Here is a 21,406-nt window from a genome sequence, read left to right on the forward strand (position 1 = left end):
CAGTCCAGAATAAATAAAATCAAACCGCCTCACCAAAAATCTTCCTGCTCAGTGTATACGGCCCCTTCCCTTCCAGGAGTGATTTATTGGGCAAAATTTTAAGCCCTCCTCCCCTCCTGCGAACAGCTCATTCCCTCAACGAGCGAATCGGAAAAAAGGTCCCGCCGCCGATCCTTTTTGGTTTGAAAAATTCGCAAAAAATTCATATCAGAGCCATCCTTTCTTATTAAGTACTCCGGGCCATCCATCTAAATTATGTAACGCTCCGTCAGTGCCGCTTTAATTGGATTAAAAGCAATTGGACAGTTTTAAGAGATAAGACGATTTCGGGATTTACGAGTAAGATGGATGGTTGGGCCAGGGTTCCATTGCTGGATTCTTATGCTATTTTACTCGTATGCTAATGGCCCATCTGCCGAAGGAGGACTGTTTTAGGAACGACGGAATGTGCTGCCGCCACTGGAGTATGTGGAAACTAAAATGAATTTGGCAGTAGTTTCGTTAAAAAAAGAAATAATAAATTGCTTGACTTATGCAAAAGTAAATTCAGAATTGTAAATAACTGAGAAGAAAAATTCGAAAATGAAAAAGTGTGACATATAACTATCTAGCGAACACTCAGTAAACTTTTGTAATTTATTTTGAAACTGTGTATTTTTTATATGATTATTATTTTAAACTGCATGGTTTAGGCAACATATATTTAGAATTGTTAATATCCGAGAAGAGAAATTCGAAAATGAAAGAGTGTTATGTATATTACTATCTAGTGAACATTCAGGATGTTTTTTAATTTATTTTGAAATGCTTAGCGCTTTTAGAAATGCTTTTATATTTCTTCCAAAAGGACCATTATTTCATGAACATAAAGAGAAGAAAAGTGTAATGTTTAAGAAATAAGCAGAAAAACGTTTAAGTTTATACATTATATCCTAATTAGTAGGAGAGCCTTTTTTCACTATCTAAACATTTATTTATCTATCTGAATTTCCCAAGAATTTTTAAATTTTTGACATTTCTCCATGTTTAAGTATATTCCAATGAGTTACGCACATTTGCTATCAGTTTTATCAGTTAAGTTACTCCATTGCTATGGAGGTAGCTAGCCGCCGGAATAAGGTTACACAAAGTGCAAAATGCTGCCACCGTATTTACCGAGTAAGGTTACACATTATTTTACAATGTAGATAGAACGTTATTCCCATCCGAAGTTAAACTAATGTCTGTCCAATGAATATAATACAGTGAAACCTGTGTACGTTGACCACTTGTGGTGCACTACTTTAGTAGTCAACTTACAGAGGTTGATTTATGTGATAAGGGCTAATTCCGTGCCTGAAAAAAGAGATCAACTTAGACAGGTGGTCAACTTACAACGTTGGTCAACTTCACAGGTTTTACTATACATAATGAAAACACAGTGCAATATAGTTTCAGCTAGGTAAAACTCAAACTAGTACTACAGGTACATCATCTTGGGTGTCCCGATAGGAGCTCACGCACTGTTAAAAAATTTCCGGAAAATTTACGGTAATTTTTACTGGCATCCATGTTGCCAGTAACTATTACCGTAAAAATCAAATGTTACTGTAAAATTTTACGGTTTCCTTGGTAGGCCGCAGCAACCAATTGGCGCTGGGATCGCTTATTTCTCCGGTGAAAATTACCGTAAAAATCAGCGATGCGTTAGCCCGCCATTTTACAGTAACAATTACCAGAAAATCTTCCTGAATTTTTAACAGTGCGAGAGATCATTGTGATCTCCAAAAAGTTTCCTGATTCGGAAAATTTTGTCTGAAGATTCGGAATAATTTGACGTGCGTACTATTCGACAACATTATCATCACTCGGCAATATTTGGAGTCCCATTTGTCAAAATTTGGATGATCATTTTGGCAATATTATCATCATTCGGCAAAATTTGGAGTTTCTTTTGCAATATTATCATTATTTGGCAAAGTTGCAGTTCGTTTGGCAATATTATCATTATTCGTAAAATTTGGAGTTCCATTCGCCAAATCAAGAATTTTCGCCCTCTTCGGGGCACCCGTCTTTATATTTTACACTTTAAGAAAAGTCGTAATAGAGTATTAAAACGTTTATGGCTTGTTACTTACCTGTTTTGGTTAAAATGCAGAGTGAAAATGATATATAAGCACACTTATTATTGTGTACGTAACAAGAAAATATGAAAGATAATAGTTTCTGAAATAGAGGGAAAAGCACTACGAAATCCATAATTTTTTGTTAAAGTAAGAACGGATTAAAGGACGTTAGTATTTCTATATGAGGTAGTGAGAAGCAAAGGGATGTAAATGGATATTTTCAAGTTTTGAGTAAAACGCGTTTAAAGATAAGGTACTCTCGGTAGGCTTTCATTGATTTTTTCTTCTTCTAAATCATGCTGCACAGCAGCACCTACCAGGGCTACTAGTACTATCTCTTGCCCCAAGACAGAGATGATGTTCCCCTACCATGTGTGCTGCTTATCTCCAAATTTTAATTTTGCCACTTACATCACTTTGCTTCTCATCACTGCCTCATATAATCTCTGTCCCACATTGTAACATGCAAAACATATAAAATTACATTATAATCATTGTTTGTGAAAATTAACACAAGCTTCACAAACGAGCTTCGTTTAATCCATGATCCTTTCCCATTTATGCAAAATCATTTTTCGTTTCTTTTTCATCGGAAGAGACTAAAGAGAGAGCTTAATGCAACAAGTGTCGCAAAACTTTTCAATCGAGATTTATCATGTTTTCTCTATGCGTATATATTAATGAACCAAGTGCCATTAAAGACAAAAGGGGATATCTAATGCAACTGTGTCAGAGTCATAGTAACTCTCAACTTCACTTTAAATTTTCCTTTTTTACACAAATCAATGAAGGAAAAAATAACTTTATTATTTTTCCTGTTATAAATAGTTTTACTTTCAAAAAACATCTCTAACATTTCGATGTTCTCCATTTCATTTTTTAGGTGAGGTTATGCTTACTAATTCTTTTGGTGTTCTGTATAGACAAATCAAAGAACTGTGCACTAGCAATACGCGACGAATATACCAAAGACGTATTAATGTTTATCCTTGTGAAATGAAAGATGTATAAGTGAACGAGTTGAATATTTTTGTATATGACTGTATTTTATTAAGACAACTATCAATAACAGTAACAAATAATTCACATTATCGTGTATTCGAGAAGTTGATCTTAATAAAAGGAAAGATGTATGAGTGAACAAGATGAATATTTTCTTTTTGTGATTGTATTTTATTAGGAAATCCATTAGTAACAATAACAAATAATAGTGAAATTAATATTCATATTTACGTATGTTTAGGACGTTGACCTTAAAAAAGGAAAGCTGTATAAGTGAACGAGATAAATGCTTTCTATGTATGATTGTATTTCATTTAGAAAGGTGTAAAAGCTGTAACATCTAATAGTAAAATGAATATCAACATTAACGTCTATTCGTGAAATTGATCTTAACAAAATGAAAGACGTATAAGAGAACGAGATAAGTATTTTCTACTTTTCATTGTTTTTTTTTTTCTTCTTTTTTTTGGTTTAGAAAGAAATTAATAACAAATAATATCAAAATGAATATTCATAATAACGTGCATTCGCAAAGTTGGTCTTAATAAAAGGAAAGAAGTTTTAGTGAACGAGAGGAATATTTTCCTGTTCTTATATTTTATTAAGAAAAAATATTAATAACAGTAACAAATAATAGTAAAATTAATACCCTTTAATTAACGTGTATTCGCAAAGATAAATGATTAATTTTCATAGCAATAAAATCCAAAGTCGTTCCAAATATTTTCGTGCATCTGAATTGAATTCTTTAGTTTTGCAAACAAGCAAAACTTGAAAAACCGTTCACTATACTGCTGTGCTGAGCATAAAAGTCGTATCTGCCCTTTTTATCGACATTGAGTTACCAGGTGGTTTTTCGTCACACATTTCACCAAAACGCAATATTTTACGGTCACATGTAAAAAGGAAGTATTTTTTAAAAAAATCTGAAAAAGTAATATCTGAATCAATTACATGGATGCGCAAAAGTTTGATTGGCAATTCCTCATTTTGAACTCGGCTGCAGATACGACTTTTGTGCTTAGGACGGCAGTATAGACAATAACTAAAGAAATAACATGGGAGCATTGACTGCTATTGATGATTTTAAGGAAAATCTAACTAAACATAAATAAAAATTACTCTCAAATTCTTTAAAAAAAAAAAAAAAAACGCAACTGTTTGTTGCTTGCATGTCAAACCCATCAGGTTTGATAATAAGGATGTGTACTTAAGAAATTAAAAACTTATTTAAAGGTTTTATTAATAATTTATACCTTACTTAAATACTAAAGGGGCTTTTTTTTTATCAAACTTTTCTTTCTTTTTTTTTTTCAAGTGAACATACTTCAGACGTAAGATGACGTTTAAATCTGATTCTCACATGTCTACACATATAAACAGTATTATACAATTATTGCGATACAATCATGATACACTACTAAAAATGTAAAAAATGTTAAATCTGCTCCTCTTGAAAAATACTGTGTATCAAACTATTAAAAAAATCCTGTAATTTAAATTACAAATATTTTAACGTTACTACTACTAAACTGTCTTGTTGTTTGTAATGACTACAAAAATTTGCTCTATTGATCATTCGGTAATATGTATATGTTTGAATTTAGATAACAAAACTTAAATTGTTGTGTAACTAATTTCTCAAGTGACACAGAACAAAATCAAGTATTTTTATGGATCATTTTTCATTACTAAAAATTCCATCCTGCTATTGTATCAATGTAAATTGATAGAAGTTTTAAATTATTTCAGTTAAAAATGGTAAATGTTTCTAAATATAGGGTTAAAATTTTCCCTGGGCAGAATTTTATTGTTCCTCAGAAATATAGGGGTAAATATCTTCATGATTAGGCAAGAAATATTTGTAGATAGCAAACATTATGTTTCTTCAACAAACTAAATATGATTACTATCAAGAACATAAATTTCTAACTAAGACTTAACTCTTCTCAGTTTTTAGCTCAAAGCTGAATTTGTGGAACTATCTGCAAAACCGTATTAGGTGAAATATTTTACAAATTGGTTTTCTCCTACATAGAAAGGAATGTTTCTATTTGTTGAGGACCTTTTGTATAGTATATTGCGTATGATCAAAATTCGGAGAAATTACTCGTACAGTGCACAAACAAACACCATGTATCACGGGGGGGGGGGGGGGGGGGATTTCACTACATTTGCTGATAGACATCTAGTTTTATGCTTCGTAAAAAAATTTAAATTTATTAGTATGATATTGATATTATGCAGAGTATTCCTAAATTTAAAAGCTTCAGTTGAAGACAAATACCACAGCAGTAAATTAAGAATTTTTTTTGGTGAAGCAGAGCTTAATTTTCATGGGAGCTCATGGAAGTTCAACTGAATTTCATTTCAGTTTTATGTATTTCATGGAATTCAGATTTTTTATACATGAAAATAAGTTCTGAAGACGATTTGGCTCTCACGATTCCATTTTTGGAAAGGAAGCCCTGGATGAAAGCAATCCCTTACATTACCTCACACAGCAAATAACAACCTTGTTTAAAAACTTTTTTAGTAAAGATTTTTTTAATATTCTTGCGTTACTTACCTTTTTTACCCTGCAGCAGAGCAAATTCCCCATTGTATTCGAAAACTCGGAAATTCAAAATTCTGTCGAAGAAACTAACTAAAAAATCTGGAAATTTTTAGCAAAGCTTTCTCCATTCAAGTTACCTAAAAGCTCTAGCTACTGTTCGTAAGTAACAAAAGAATAAAGGATAAGATACCTGCGGTGGCAAGTGCGCAAGAACTAGTTTGACCAACAAAAGGGCTTGCCGGACGCGCCGTAACTATTCCAGGTTTAGGTTAAGACAGTTGTACAATTGGGGTGGAATGATGTACGACTAACCCCCGTAAGGTTGAGACAACCATGACACCAACAATGGCTTAATTGAAGGGGCTCGAAACGTGTTCATTGAGGTATTGTTGATCGTCTTTTACGCAAACCCCATTGACCCTACGCAAGAAGGCAAGAAGACCATTTTTCAAACATTCCTTCATTTATTTTTTCCCCGACTTGGTGACAGGTAACGCATGTGTCTCAATGTTAGTTTTACCTTTCCATTGAATGTACCTTTTTTTATATTATTATTTAGTTGCAGTGTACCTTACAGGTATATCGTTCGTTAAACATTTTATTCAGGCTTGCGAAAGTTCATGTCAATTTCAAAAGTTGTGTGCTGACTGGTCCTCGTGTTTCAGGGTTTTGTGTTGACGAGGGCGGGAATTTCGGAGAATGCTTCAAACGTGGTAAATAGTGTTCTCGAAATTTAACAGGGGCGTTATTGGTTATAAAAAACGAATAATTATTTAATCGAAAGTATCCATTCTCATCCTTATAAACTCTTGTTATCTTCACTATTTTTTTTTCTTCTGAGAACGCAAATTGAAGAATTGTTAGAAGGGGAAGTTTCCCTTCCTTTTTTGCACCCATTTACCAGTCGATGACATGGGGTAAACAGTATTTAGGAGGTTTCCAATACAGTTGCTTTTGTTTCAGTTGGTTTTAAGACAATATTTGTCTTGATTTTTAAACAGTAAAGGGTTCAACTGCACAAAATCAAATCATTTGACTATAAATACCTATGTAATCATGAAACAAGTGTGAAAATAAAACATAAGAAAAAACATAAAGCTCGTTTCCAATAAGTGCTACAATAGTGTTTATGTTTTATCATAAATATTTAAAAAAAAAATCACAACCGGTTCGCCAAACGATGTAATTTGTATACCTGCTACAGAATTTATATCGCGCAAATTACAAACCCGTAATTATGAATGAATAAAAATCTTTTAATTATATTTTTCAAAACTAATTGGTCACTTTTTCCTATTGCACTTTTAACGACTTCAGAATGAAATCACACTCACTACAAATAACTTTCCGTGCCTCCAATGAGATCTGATTGTGTAGCAATCATGTAAACAGCCTTATATTTTTCAATATTCAAAGTAAAGGACTTTGATAATTGTTACATCTCGTTCAGAGGTGGTTAAAGTGCAATACAAGAAAATTCCTGAAAATTTACGGTAAGTAATACTGGCATTTATACAACCAGTACTTAAGAATTCTATTTCATTGTAAAACTACTATGCATTTTATGATAGAAATTCGCTGTAAAATTTAACAAACACTATTTTAACTTATAATGAAATGGAATTTTGGGGTAAGAATAACATGGATACATGCAATCAGTAATTTTTACCGTTTTTATTTATTAATTGATTTTTTAATGCAGGCTCTAAAATCACAAAACAAGTTCATAATTTTGATTTTACATTTTCTGTATTCATTTTCATTGTGTCAAAATATTATAAGGACGTTTAATGCGATCGAGATATACCAAATGGGCATTTTGTTTATGCTCTTCTGAGATTTGTCCTAAGGCTTAGAGGATTTTGAAAAGATGTGAGAGCAATAAGCTTCAAAATAATGAAGAAGTGGATTAGCAGGTAAGAAATATTTTTGAACAAAATATAATGAATTGAAAGTCGTTAAATTAAAGTGCTGGAAGAAGTGATTTTTGTGTTTTAAGGAAAATTACTTCGTTAAACCTTAACCACATTTCGAGTATATTTTTCATGTAACAATTTCACACCGAAGTGAGAACATATTTAAAATATTTTAGTGCAAATGAAATGATTTAAGCCTTTTAAGTTAAGCAAGCCTTAAGTTAAGTAAGGCGTGTTAGTTGTAATACATGTTTAAAAATAAGTTTTTTTTTATATTGTGGAAAAAAATAAAGAAAAGAAAAGAAAAAGAAACACTATTCAGCAGCAAGAAGGTAAAGCGCAGCAGCTATAAATTTTTCATTTTAATTAATTTATTTATTTTTATTTATTTGTTTCACATTTCTGTTATCTATTATACTTAGCTTTATTGTACAAGCTTACTTAATTAGTTTCCACTGAAAATAAAGCACGAAAAAATCGTTAAATTCCAAAATTTTCCTAATGTTAGTACGAAATCCAAAACACGTTTCTTCAAATATCTCAATACCTCATTTCTGCAGATACTGCGATTTACCTTCTCCTGGCAGTATGCTCAAAATAGTAGAAGAGAAGTCATGTGTACACTTTTTAGGTTAATTTGAATCTCATCTGAATCTATCATTTTGCTTGTAAGATTTGGGAATAGGTTGAATCATATTTCGGAGAAAGAAAATGTTCCATTGAAACAGATATAGATATAATTATGACAGAATACGCAAACAGAACAGATATATTTATGGCAGAAATAAAATTAGAACAGATACATATATGACAGAAATATAAACAAAACAGGTTATATTTAGTTCGGCACAAGTTATACGAAACAAAGTTCACTTCTTCCAAAATTAAAACAAGGTATAAAAACAAATAGAAATTTTACGAGATAAAACTCAATGCAAAATTTTAATATTTTTTGTTTACTACTGGTGTGTGAAGCTATAATTTTGCTCAAAATACTATATGAGCAAGTCAGTTAACATTTTATTTAAGCTTTATTATAGTTATTACATGCATTTGGTAATGTGTATTTTGATTGTGATTTTATTTTTTAATGCAATTTTTTTTAAATTAAATTTATGTTAGCAAAATTGTTACTCAAATGAAGAGCAAAAATATACTTAAGACATAAAGCATAAAAACGCTATTACAATTATCATTTAAAATACTAAAAAAATACATCACGGGTAATGCACATTTTTGACCTGAACTTAGCAACTAATTTGGGATGAAGGAATTTTTAATATTTGTATTGTGCAAACTAACCCAAAGCATTAACATTCACAAGAAAATAGCGGTTTAATGTTATGCTTTTAACGTAAATATTATTTCCGAGCAAATAGATAAATAATTAAATAAAAAGAATATAAAAGAATTGTAGAGCATTTTAAAAACCAGCACAAAATAAAGTTCTTGAAATAGCACAATTAGCAAAGAAACACTTAAATAGAAATGCTTAGAATGTATATTAGTCGGATTTTTCCCATGAACTAAGTTTTGATGCTAAAAAAAAAAGGTTTAAATTTATTAACGCGTAATTCTCCTTCATGGTTCTCTCTGACAAGGACAATTCATCCTAAAAACACGCGTGATACATATATTCATTTTGAAATCTCGCTTCGGGCGTTAGAACAATAATCACCCAAGTTTCACGCAAAGTTCTGTTTTACCTTTTGCGTGTTGAAAAGTAATGAAAAATGACTAAACTTGGATTTCACTCCTTTGTTATTGCTAGTCCTTCTTTGCAAAGGTTGCTCTTTGTCGGCCCAAGTGAAAGGCCTGAGAATTCCTCCACATGCTTTCCCAGAAAATGCATGGACTATATTTCTCCATGCTGCACAATTTCTTGAAATTTATTTCCTATTCTGTGCATTTAATTGATGCATCATTAATATATCTTTGGTGCTGGAAGGTTTTTGCTGTAGTAATGATTTAAGGGCGAATGTTGTGTAGTTTGGTGCAGTACGTGTGAAAATTTCTTTAAATTAATGAGAAATATTCATGGATGTATTATACAACCCAATTTTTTGAATATATTTATCTAAAATATTAAGAAATGTTTTAAAAAATTAGTAAAATTCTGATATTAGAAGTAGTGATTTTTGTAGTTCAGAGATGATTAAAATTATCTAAGGCAGCATTGAGGAAGTTTTTATTATCATTTCTGTAATGAAATTAAATGACTAGACAAAAGTGAATGAATACGTTTTGTAAGCATTTTTTAATTTGAAATGCAATAGTCAATTACAAAATAGCTCTTTAAAAGCAGTAACATAAGGCAAAAAAAAAAAAAGTATTGAAGTTGTAAAACAAAATCTGTTTTTTATTTATTTATTTATTTATTTTACCAATCTGACTTCCACTTCGGATTAACCCTATAAGCTTAAGTCGTCACTGGACCTAAACTCATGGCACTTTTCTTAGCAATAAAATTATTTTAGCGCGAGACACCTGCGGACTCCTTGGAAGATTGCTCAGCAAGAATCGTTGTTGAAGCTGAGATAGCAAACCAGTCCTTGAGAAGATTCGCCGACGTGAATGGTGCAGCTACACCCTTGGGCACCAGTTGAGGCATCCACATTGAGTTTTCCTCTCACTTGAATAAATCGGATTATGCAAATTATGTTTCTTGGTTTCTTTTCAATGCTAATCGTTCGAGTTTAACTTTGTGCCTTCCTGACGCTTGTGATAAAATGCACTCTCAAGTTATGTTGTAAATTTTGTTCGTCTTGATAGACTCTATCGTCTACCTTAAGTTTCAAAGTATTTTATGAATGCCCTATATAGTTAAGATACCGTTTTCCTTGAGATGGAAAAAACAAAAAAAAAACAAACAAATAATGAGAGTATACGGTTTGGTAAGTTGAATGCTGACGTGAAGAACTACTTCGGAGATAGGCAGTGTGCTCGCTGATGTAGTATTATTCTCAACAACATTGCGACATTGAGCAAAATCGTCTATTTTACATAACTGCAATAACAATCAATCTACAACCGAATTTACATTCCGTTCTTTATATATAACCTCAATTACAACTCACAACCAAACAACATTATTTCCTGTATAAAACTTCAATACAACTCCACAACTGAACTTACATTTCGCACTTCATATAGCCTCAATCACGATTCGCAACTAAACTTACATTCCATATATTATACAACTTCAATTATAATCCACAACCCAGCTTACATGATGTGCTTTATATAATCTCAATCACAGTCCATAACTGAATTAACATTTCGCACACTTCCGTTGTCAATTTTTTATACAGCTTATATTTAGTTAATATTTTAAATTCACCAAGAATCATTTCAAACTGAATGAATGCTTTGAGTTTTATCTTGAAGCATAATCCACAATGTGGTATTGAGCGTATTAAATAGCATGGTTCCTATTCATAAGGCAACATAATTTAGCAACTGTCTTACTTTTTCGGACAAAACATTACATATTTTCATATGCCAAGAAGCGTTTTCGAGCTATCTTTCCCTAATTCCACTGCGAGTAAGAATACTATTGACACCAATCATTCTACGTTTTCTCACATTTCTCAGGACTAAACAAATTACAAATTTTTCGAAGTCAAACTTTTAGAGAATGGGCCGAAAAGCAACCAAAAAATCATTACTTTCCAAAACTCTCACTTTCTTTCTTCACAATTAAAACGTACTCTATTAATTATTTTAATTTAGTTCATTAAATAAACTTTTTTTTCATACTTTTTTCGATAAATAACACAATTGATAAAATAAAATTATTACTTGTCTACTTATCTGTTTACATATTGAAGTTGTTCAAAATTCAATTGGTATCATGAGTTTACTCTATTTACTATAATTTCATCGTAAGCGTTAGCGAAGTTACTGCTGTTTGCTGCTATAGTAATTAATAGAAAGTTTTAGCAGACTTTCATTTTCGGTATTATCAATAAATAGCGCTTTTTTTAAAGCCATAATCTCCCTAATTAAATAAGCAATTTTAAGACTATTAGTAAAATCGCATCGTTCAAAAATGTCTCCTCATTTACATAATTTTAAAAACACATTTAAATTTTAATGTTGATAAATCAGAGCTCATATCTTTCGTAAAAGCAATTAAAAACCCCCCGGAAAATAAATGAATTCAATAAAATGAAAAACACCCAGCTTGCCTTCTATAATGAATCGGATACATAAATGTAATCTTTCATGACACGTAACTATGTTAGCACTTATTTTTAATGTAATTGATAAATATTTAAATATTTTTTTTTTCTTTAGTCTTTTAGCAAAAAACTATTTATTAAGGCTTATTTTATCGAGCTGATTTTTTTGCTCTTTAAGCTTTTGCTCCAAAGTCAAATTTCATTTTCATTGTAAGAAACATTTATGTTGATAAGGCAATTTCTTCTTCATTCGTTTAGGCACACTAGAGCGGTATTTGGAGGAAAATGGCCCATTGCATGACAAGCGGAAAAGACCCTATTCGGAAAAGAGGCAATTCAAGTTCTCCAAATTCGGCAGCTCTGCAAAATTTCAAATTCGTACTAACTTCTTTTGTAACGACACAAAGTTTATGTAAATTTACGACATTTGAAAAAAGAAACGTAAAACAATAAAATATTTCTCTTATTACTGTGCAATTTTATTATTAAGCAAAAGAAAAATAAAAGGTATTATCGTCAGGTGAGCATTTGTTAGATACTTGAAAACTGGACAATGTTTTGGATAAACTGAGCAGTCTGATATTCGAAATTAATTCTCTATATTTTACTATGGCAGCGGCAGCAGTAAGCATTAATTTAAATTTATTAATATTATTCTATAAGCTCATCATATATTTCAAGAATGAACCTTTTGAATACTTGGGTTGATGATTCCAATCTGTTTCCTTTTATTTAAATCATAGATGTGGAAACTTGCTTTTTATTTAAAATTATTTTACAAACCCTGCATTTAATTTCTACGTTTAATTTGTTTGCGGTTTTATTTGCATGTTTTGGATTGAAGATTACTTGAGTATCTTCAATCCAAAAGAAGTATTTGAGTGCTGGTTTTAATGTCTTTAAACTATTTCATATCCTTTTTAACACTATATTCCATTAATATTGTCGTAATACACTCAGTAGCGTATGTTGTATGATACCTGTAGTATTTAAATCTACCTAAAAATGCCGCATATGTAATTTTTTTTAACCTTTTACATACTTATAAATATTTCTATATTGTACTTTTTTACTGGTTTCTACTAGGGGCTTTTACGCCTTGCTTGTTTCGCTCACCAACCTCCTCGTGAAAGCTTCTGTCGGATGTCTTTTCTCAACCATAAGCTCATTTATTTTGCATTGAAACAGGCCTTGTAGCGCCGAAACACGTGTCTGCACTAATCTACAATTCGTGCTTTTTGACGTTGTTATTCCTTATTTTAGACAGCATCAATGTAACAGTATCAATGTAGTCAGCATCCATGTTAAGGATTAAAATGATGCTTACGTTTTCCTGTACTTCAGATTTAACATAGTGAAAAGATGATTTTGTTAAGATTTATATAAAAGCAGTCATTTGCAAATGCACATTGACGTAATTCTAAAACCATTTTGAACATTGAAAGGCATCTCGGATATTATTTACACATTAATAGCGAATATTTTCCCAGTATTTTCCAAGCGAGAAAAACGTGTGATTCTCGCAGTTCTATTTTCGCCGTATACTTTTGTTCTTCTAAGCTGATTCCAAAAAAAAAATCTTCTGAGAGGAAAAAAAAGAAAAACTGCAAAGAAAAAGTTTAAACGGTAGTACGCTTTCTCTTTACCAAAAAAGAATGCGGGTAAATTATCAGATAATGCGACTTTAACGACCGGCTGTGGACAGACCCAAAATTGCATGCAAGGCTGTATTAGTTTTAGGCGCCAACGTGCTCTTTTGCAAACTTCATTATCAACGTCATTTCTTTCTGATCGACTACAAACATCTAACTTCGTTTTTATATATCGGAATAATAATTAAGGGGTAAAGAGGCGTCACGGTTTTTTTAAAGAAAAAAGTTTGTTGTTTTGCTCACGCCATAAAAGACTCATTGTCCGAGCATTTTATTTTTCTCCAAAGCGCTTTTATGTTTTTTTTTTAAACTTATTTATAAGGTCAGGAATTTCTTCTTTAAAGATTAAAAAATATAGCCTACTTCATACGACTTTTTTTTTCTTTACTGTAAAGAATACAAAATTAAGTCATGCAAAATTCTTTTAAAAAAATAATGGACTTTTTTTTGTAATTTTCAGTTAAATCGGGTCATCGATTGGTTTGTAAAAGGTATTGGAAAATTTCTAGTTTTGTTTAAAGACCCGTGATGTTCTTAATTTTCAAGTTTTTTTCTTTTTTTCACTTTGCGAATACGGAAACTGAACAGTATAAGGTAGAAAATTATACAATGTTGATTCCCTCACTGTAAAATGAAATTATTGTTCCTAATTAGTGGTACAGTCCTGGGAAACAAGGTGGGGAGATACTCGCAAATTTGAACATAAGCATTTTTGAAATAAAAAACCCTGAAATTAATAAATGCTGGGAGGAAGAGACTCTTGAGTTAAAATGGAAAACAGGAGGAGGGGAGAACTTAAGTTAAAATAAAAAAGAGAGAGTGATGTCCACCCTCGAGTACACCACTGCTGATACTAACCCATTTTTTGAATTCTATGTCCTGTTTATTTAAAAAACACTTTTCAATGCGTCTATATATTTTTAAAAATTAAATTACTATGCCAAAAATGACTGACACTTTTAACAAAATTTGTATTCAACAGGTTTGTAGTAAATATGTCATGTACTTAGAAGACTGGATGGCTTTGAGTTATTTTATTGTGAAATGTTTTTAGCCTTATAAGAAATCGTGAAGCTCCGCATTACAAAATTAATGTGGAATACACAACACAGTCTACTATAGAGCGTTCATTTCCAACAAAATTCAGCAGTTTTCTCCAAAATCTGGTTCAACTATTCCCAAACCTTCAGCATCTGCACATAACAGTCTCAAATCGTGCACTACGTGTGACACGTTTTAGAAAAAAAATAGTATTTTCACATAAACTTGTCAACTAGTGTTTGCCGGAAGTGTAGTTCTTTATAACGACTTTAACAATAATTGCTATTTATGTATTGAAAATATCCATGAATAAATACACTTCAGTTTTCATTTTTGAGTTGTAACAATGATTTTACTACTCATTCATCAATTTAAAATGTATTGCCAATGTTTCTCTGTTTAAAAAGGCAATCTCCTATCTAATACAAATCGAAGTGCTAAGTATTAAACATGTATTTTTAATAATATTCCGTTTATTAAGATGAGTGAAGTAAATTATTTTTTTCCTATGAATTTTATGAAAGATTTAAATAAAGTAACAAAATATAGACATTACAAAACATTAATAAATTGAATTTATGCTACAGGTATGTGGTTTTGAAGATTCACTAAAATTCATAGGTATTTAAGCCAAAGTTCGAGCAGCCAGTAACACAATAATTGATTATATTGATTGAGAAGTTATGGGGACGCGTGCTTACAGCTTTTCTAGTAGACAAATCAATTCGCAATCCTTTTCTTTCTGGGATTGGGTTGGCAAATTTACAATTTGCTATCTTTCTTTTGAGCGGATTGTGCTGACAAATCAGCAGTCCTCAATCCTCCCTTTTCGTGGATTGTGCTGACAAATCAACAATCCGCAATCCTTCCTTTTCGTGGACTGAACTGACAAATCAATGCGCAATTTTCAAGTAGGGAGGATTGTAGATTGATTTGCGGACTGATTGAGGTATCAGGACACGGCTCCTGACCTGAAAACGACAAATCACTCTTATATAATTTTTCATGTCCAGTGAATTTGGTGCTTTTTGAATTTGTAGTAATTTTGAACCGTTCTATAATGCGTGTTGTCTTTTTTTCTTTATTGCAGAACGGAAACGTGGAAGACAGACCTATACCCGGTATCAGACGTTGGAGTTGGAGAAGGAATTTCATTTTAATCGTTACCTGACTCGAAGGCGTCGCATAGAGATTGCTCACGCGCTATGTCTCACGGAACGACAAATAAAAATCTGGTTCCAAAACCGGCGCATGAAGTGGAAAAAAGAAAACAAAGCGAAATTGGAAGCTGGTCTTGCAATGGGTCCGACTCCACCAGAACTAACACATCTTGGAGAACATCCTCCACAGTAATGAATTTGCTCGGTTCAGTTTAATTTCATCTACCATCCTACTGTACATGAAACGGAAACACCAAGTTAAGTGGGTTAGGTTTAATTTGCCGGTATTTTTATATTGCTTGTTTTGTTTCAAAGGTATCGGAGGAGTTTTATTACAGATTCAAGTTCAAGAAATTAGACAAAATTTTTGATGCAGAATCCGAATCAAAGTTTTTCATTCTTCACTTCTTGGAGCTTATACCACAGTTTTTAAACTTACTTTATTTCATTAATAGCAAAATTGAACTTAATTGGACTGCATAGTTTGATTTTAGTTCAACAGTCAGTTTCACAACTTATCATAATGATAAAAAAACAATCCTGAATTAAGAAAATTTTTACTTTACATTATCTTCAGCAACCTTTCAACAAAGAAACATAATTCGCTTAAACAATACATATATTAATTACTTTAAAATGAGAAGTGATTTTAAAGGTATTCAGTTGAAATGCATTATTTGACGAAAGATAGCTTAATTTAACATTTGTTTAAAGAGAGCTGCAGTTGCAAATCATAATTAGTTTTATTTAATAACATTTCTTCACAAGGATTTTTTTCTTTTTAAAATCAACTACGCTAAGTAAAAAGTGAATTATAAGATATTGTTTCGTAAAGTATGCGTGGTGACTATAATTTTCATTCTAAAGTGCAATGGATTACAAGGAATTGTATACTCAATATACATATATATGTATATATATCACACCGCATCACTGATGGACATTGGTGGTGTTTCTTTCATCAACTGACAAGTACATGAATGTTTTTATGCTCGGCAAAATAAACCTTCCAATGGCTGAACTATAGTCTACCATGAGACTGCAGCTGAACTGATCAATTTAAAAGGAAGTACTTACTTTTTTAGACTGTACAAACTAAAAACTCACACCCGGAGACATGATCAGCTTGAAGCATATTTTTGTGTTGATGTGAGCGTTGATCGTCAAGTTGTGGAACGAAAATAAGCCGGAGGAGTGTTTCTCTCTTTTTTGTTTTTTATTTAACGAGATAGATGTTTTTTATTTGTTTAGTAATTATAGTAAACGCGTTTTATGGCTTGTATAATATTTCAACAATGCCAAAAAAAAAAGCTAGTAAATGAATGAATAGAAAATGAAGGACAATGATGTATGAAAAGGCAATTAAGAGTGTTGTATAAATTAGCAATAAGATATTCAAATGCTTACGATTCAGTGAATGTGATGGACTTGGAAACTGTTCACAAAAGCATAGAAAACGATGTACATTTTTCCGTTTCATATTTCAAACATTATTTTTCATTTTAAAATTGCGGTTTTCTTGAAGAAAGTGTGTATACTTTTCCCTTGAAGCTTAAAATTAGGTAGCAAAAATGATTTTTTTTTCTTTTCATTTTAAATATCGGTGACTGAACATTATGATTCATTAAGATTTCAAACCCATTCCTATTTTGAAAATATCAGTGTATCATTGTATATATTGTAGTTAACAACAAAAATTTAACGGTGATTTTAGTTATACATGTATTGTTAAGTGTGGCTATTGTTCTTGTATTTATATGTCCTTTGCACCAAGCTGGCATATATAATTTATTGACGAGTTATTCCGAGAAGCATCAAGTATGTTTTTGCTCAACTATAATTTCCGATCTTCGTCAAAAAAATTTTAAATGTGACGATCGAAAGTGTAAATTTTAAATTTCAATTTTTCTAATTACATTCAACTAAACAATTTTGAAGTGAAATTTTGATGACTTCTTGTTGCCTGCCAATAAATTATATGTAATGCAGAATAAAATATTTCCGTGAATGATGTGTGCTCTAAGAGCTAGTTATAGAGAAGACTGAAGAAATTGTTTTGTTTTGTTTAAATTTTTATTTATCTTTCTGTTTTGTTAAAAAATACAGTGGCACAACAGTTTTTTTCTTATCTATTTTACATCAGCACTCTACCGGTGTTTTATTGAAATTACTGGTGCTCTAAGCACAGTTGTATTAAAAATATAATATTAAACACATTACACATGTTATTAAAGCATCTTGAAATTGTGTGAAAGTGTGCAATTGTTTTAAAAGCACATAGCAATAAATTGTTGGACATCATCACATAAATTATTTACGGCAAAAATGTAAGATCATCATTCGAGGAAAATCACCCGTTTTGATACTAAGTAATTTTTGAGGAAAATTTTTTGCTTAAAAATTATGTTTTAAAAATCACAAAAATTGCTTTAGATCAAGTGCTCCTCAAAAACTATATGCTTGCTTCTTTTACATTTTCTCATTAAAACTTAGAAACTATAAGACTACCCTTATTTTTCCCCACGATTAACATTTTTTTTTTGGAAATGGGCATTCAAACGATTTTTTTCATTCATGGAGGAGAGCTAAAATGTGTAATTCAAAAAAAGTATAACGAAAAATTTGAAAATCTTGCTTTTTTAACATCTTATTTCAAACTCTTTGAAAAAAAAGCCTATTTTTTATGCTAAAGTTGCATTTCTTATGTTTCAGTTATAATAGTTCAAAATAATGATATAAAATTGCTGCATTGAAATCTAAAAAAAAATTGTTAGGGCATATGCAACGATATTTATAAGAAAGTAGGTTCAAAGCCAATCTGTATCGAAAGTCATTTCTCATTGTTTAAATTTTAAGCTTAAATTTCCAAATCATAAAATTATTTTCCTTTCAAAGAATATATTTTTTCTTTGAACCACTGATACTTCATTTAAAAGTTATTACAGCAGCCATAAATATAAATACATCTCAAGAAAAATACTATTTCCCGCAATTAAATTTCAAGCTTAGATTTCCAAATCATAAACTTCTTAAACTTTCAAAACAAGATTTTTTTCTCACTTTCTCTTCATACTTCATTAATAAAAAAGCCCATTACAGCCAATAAATACATTGGTTTTCTAATACTTGCATTTATTTAAACGCAAGCTTTTAAATACTATTAGAAATATAGATTTTATTAAAATACTATTTTCTATGTATGAAGGCGGAGCTTTGATTTTTAAAAAGAGGAAGGAAAGAGTGAAAAAAAAAGTTTAAAATATTTACTGGGGGCGATCTAAAATTTTAAATAAATTTACAGTGACCGCTTATAGCAATCAAGTCGATTTTCAGCATGCGAGCACTAAATACCCGGCCAAATTTTTAAGCTTTATCCGAATTTTTTTTCCCTCGAAAAAGTACCATTTGATGCACCTCAAGCAGTCTTATGAAGCCTCAAACACAGTGCCAATCGATTACAGGTAGCTTCGAGGTTTCTCATTCAGTACAAAGCAGGACACAGAAAAAGGAACAAATGGAAGATTCTTCCGAACACGATTCAGCTGCCTGTCAACCTTTCAATTCTGCTCCAACAAGACTTGGAGTCCAAGTCACGTAACAATAGAGACGAAGAATTTCAACCATCATCTGTTACTTCTTTTGTATGCAGTGAACAGGAAATCTACACAAAAGGTAACATCCCAGAAGGCTTGGTATCTAGCTTGACAAGAAACTGACGCAATTCAGCCCTTAGCTAATTTCAAAAGGATTTTCTTAGACCATCAAGTGTCTCATTTTTAGCAAGGTGGCTCTTATTCCTGTCAATATTCCTTTTTAAAAAGCTTTTGGCTTGTTGAATCTTCTCTTGAATGGAATTTTAAGCTTATATTATGTCACTTTTGTGAGAAATATTTTAAAATACCATTTGTCACACGTATTTATCTACCCTTTTAGGATCTATTTTCTTTTCCCCATTTTTTAGGATCGTAAAAAAAGTGTCAGGAAAAATATTTCATTTAAAAAAAAAAAAAAATATGTTGACAAGAACACCTATTCTTGACAGAAGCTGTATTTTAAGCTGACACCACTACAGATATTTTCTATTAAGCAACTTCTACTAGCAGAAAAAATAAATGTTGTGTATTGACATTCTAACCGTGGGAAAATTAAGTATTTATTCTTTAGATCGCGCATGACCTTCCTAAGTATTAAAAAAGGTAAAAAAAATAAAAAAAATTCAATTTAAAAAATTTTGTCATGAAAATACCAATGTTTAAAAAAAAATCTAATACCATTCAAGTGTTTTAGCATTCTTTTTACATATTTTTAAAATTATTTGCATTCCTTTAAAGTTTGTAGTTCGCGCATAAGCGTAAAATGTCGCCAACATTAAAAAAACATCTTTTTTTTAAACTATATATATATAGCTTTCTTTGCACATTGCAAAATTTCTTCTTTTGTAATTCAGTTCAATAAATGTGTACCATGCCACTTTTTGTTGGAAATGCTATTCTACTGCATCACATTAACAACCCGGAAACTATCACAAGGATTTCGGGACACGTTGCATTTCGTGTTCCATTCTACTCTTCCCATCCACAAAGAATTTATAGCATAAATGTTTCTATTAAAAATACCTCTTTTGGCAATTTTTTTCATTCAAACTAATAATATTCTTCATGTTACTAACCAGCTTAAAGTTTGATAAAATATCCGGACATTGTTTTTTATTTAGCGGTGTTTTATTATTAGAAAACGCATCGATGTTTAAAAATGAGTGCGTACTACATCACCGAAAAAAAAAAAAACGAAACCGTTGAATTAGAATGGTAGGTAAATTGTATAGCTCCTGCGTACGGCAATCCTATTATCGATTTATCATTAAAAAAAAAAATACTTTTACCAATTGATATTAAGGAATTTCAAAGTTTTTCTTAATTTTTAAACTACCCAAATTTACGATTTAAATTATGCGCCTATACTTTTTTATCATACGGTTAAAAATTTTGCTAGCTCTATGTATTATTATTTGGTATCAATTTCTTAAAATATTTATATTTGTTTCTGCGATTTCTGTATTTTATAATTATTCTACAATCACAACCACTAGAAAACTCTAAAGTCAAGTTATAAATATTGCACCATGTTAAGCAAAACAGGAACAAGCAAAAGTGATGTCCTGATGTTGTCTAAAATTGATGCCCCCATACAGAAAAATCTATTTAATTTAAATAGTTATTTTGTGCTAGAAAACCAATAAAACACTCACACCCACAAGTAGTACACTAATCCAACTGAAATGTACTTTAAAATTGTTCTAGTGTGAGATGTGCTCAGTAAAACAAGTGGGAAAAAAAAGAAAGAATTAAAAGGAAATAAAAAAAAAAAAAAAAAGAAACAGAATGAGAATGAGATTTACGCTATTTTGAAGCCCCTAAAAATATTGGGCCCCCTATACAGACCCATGAGACCGTATGTAATCAGGGCCTGGGAATAAGTAGAAATTATTGAGTTCTAGCTTATCTGAAACATGAAAATGGAAAAACAATCTTTGTGTTGCAAGTTGTCAATTTTTAGTTACTTTACATAGAGGTGACAAGTATATTTGAATAATAAAGTAAATTATGAAAAAGTCCAATATTTTGGGGGATTGATACTTATTTCTATAATTAACTAGATTCTTGACTACCAAAATTAAAGTGAAAATCACGACTTTTCTTCAAAGGAATAAATAAAAAAGTTCACAAACATTCACTTTCTCCTTTTCCCTACTTATGAAAACGCTCAAGAACTCCAACTCTTCCAAGTTC

At 31.0% G+C, this 21,406-nt stretch overlaps 1 protein-coding gene across 1 annotated transcript in view; it reads left to right on the top strand.

Annotated features, from left to right (window-relative positions):
- LOC129231862 (homeotic protein antennapedia-like) overlaps positions 1–15,810 on the top strand; it is a 151,537-nt gene extending 135,727 nt beyond the window's left edge. Inside the window, exon 3 of the mRNA XM_054866247.1 lies at positions 15,548–15,810. Coding sequence (XP_054722222.1) covers positions 15,548–15,810 — 263 coding nt within the window. The remainder of the gene's footprint in view (positions 1–15,547) is intronic.
- Positions 15,811–21,406: the final 5,596 nt, after the last annotated feature.

The sequence above is a fragment of the Uloborus diversus genome, chromosome 10 (genome assembly GCF_026930045.1).
Source record: "Uloborus diversus isolate 005 chromosome 10, Udiv.v.3.1, whole genome shotgun sequence".
NCBI lineage: Eukaryota > Metazoa > Arthropoda > Arachnida > Araneae > Uloboridae > Uloborus > Uloborus diversus.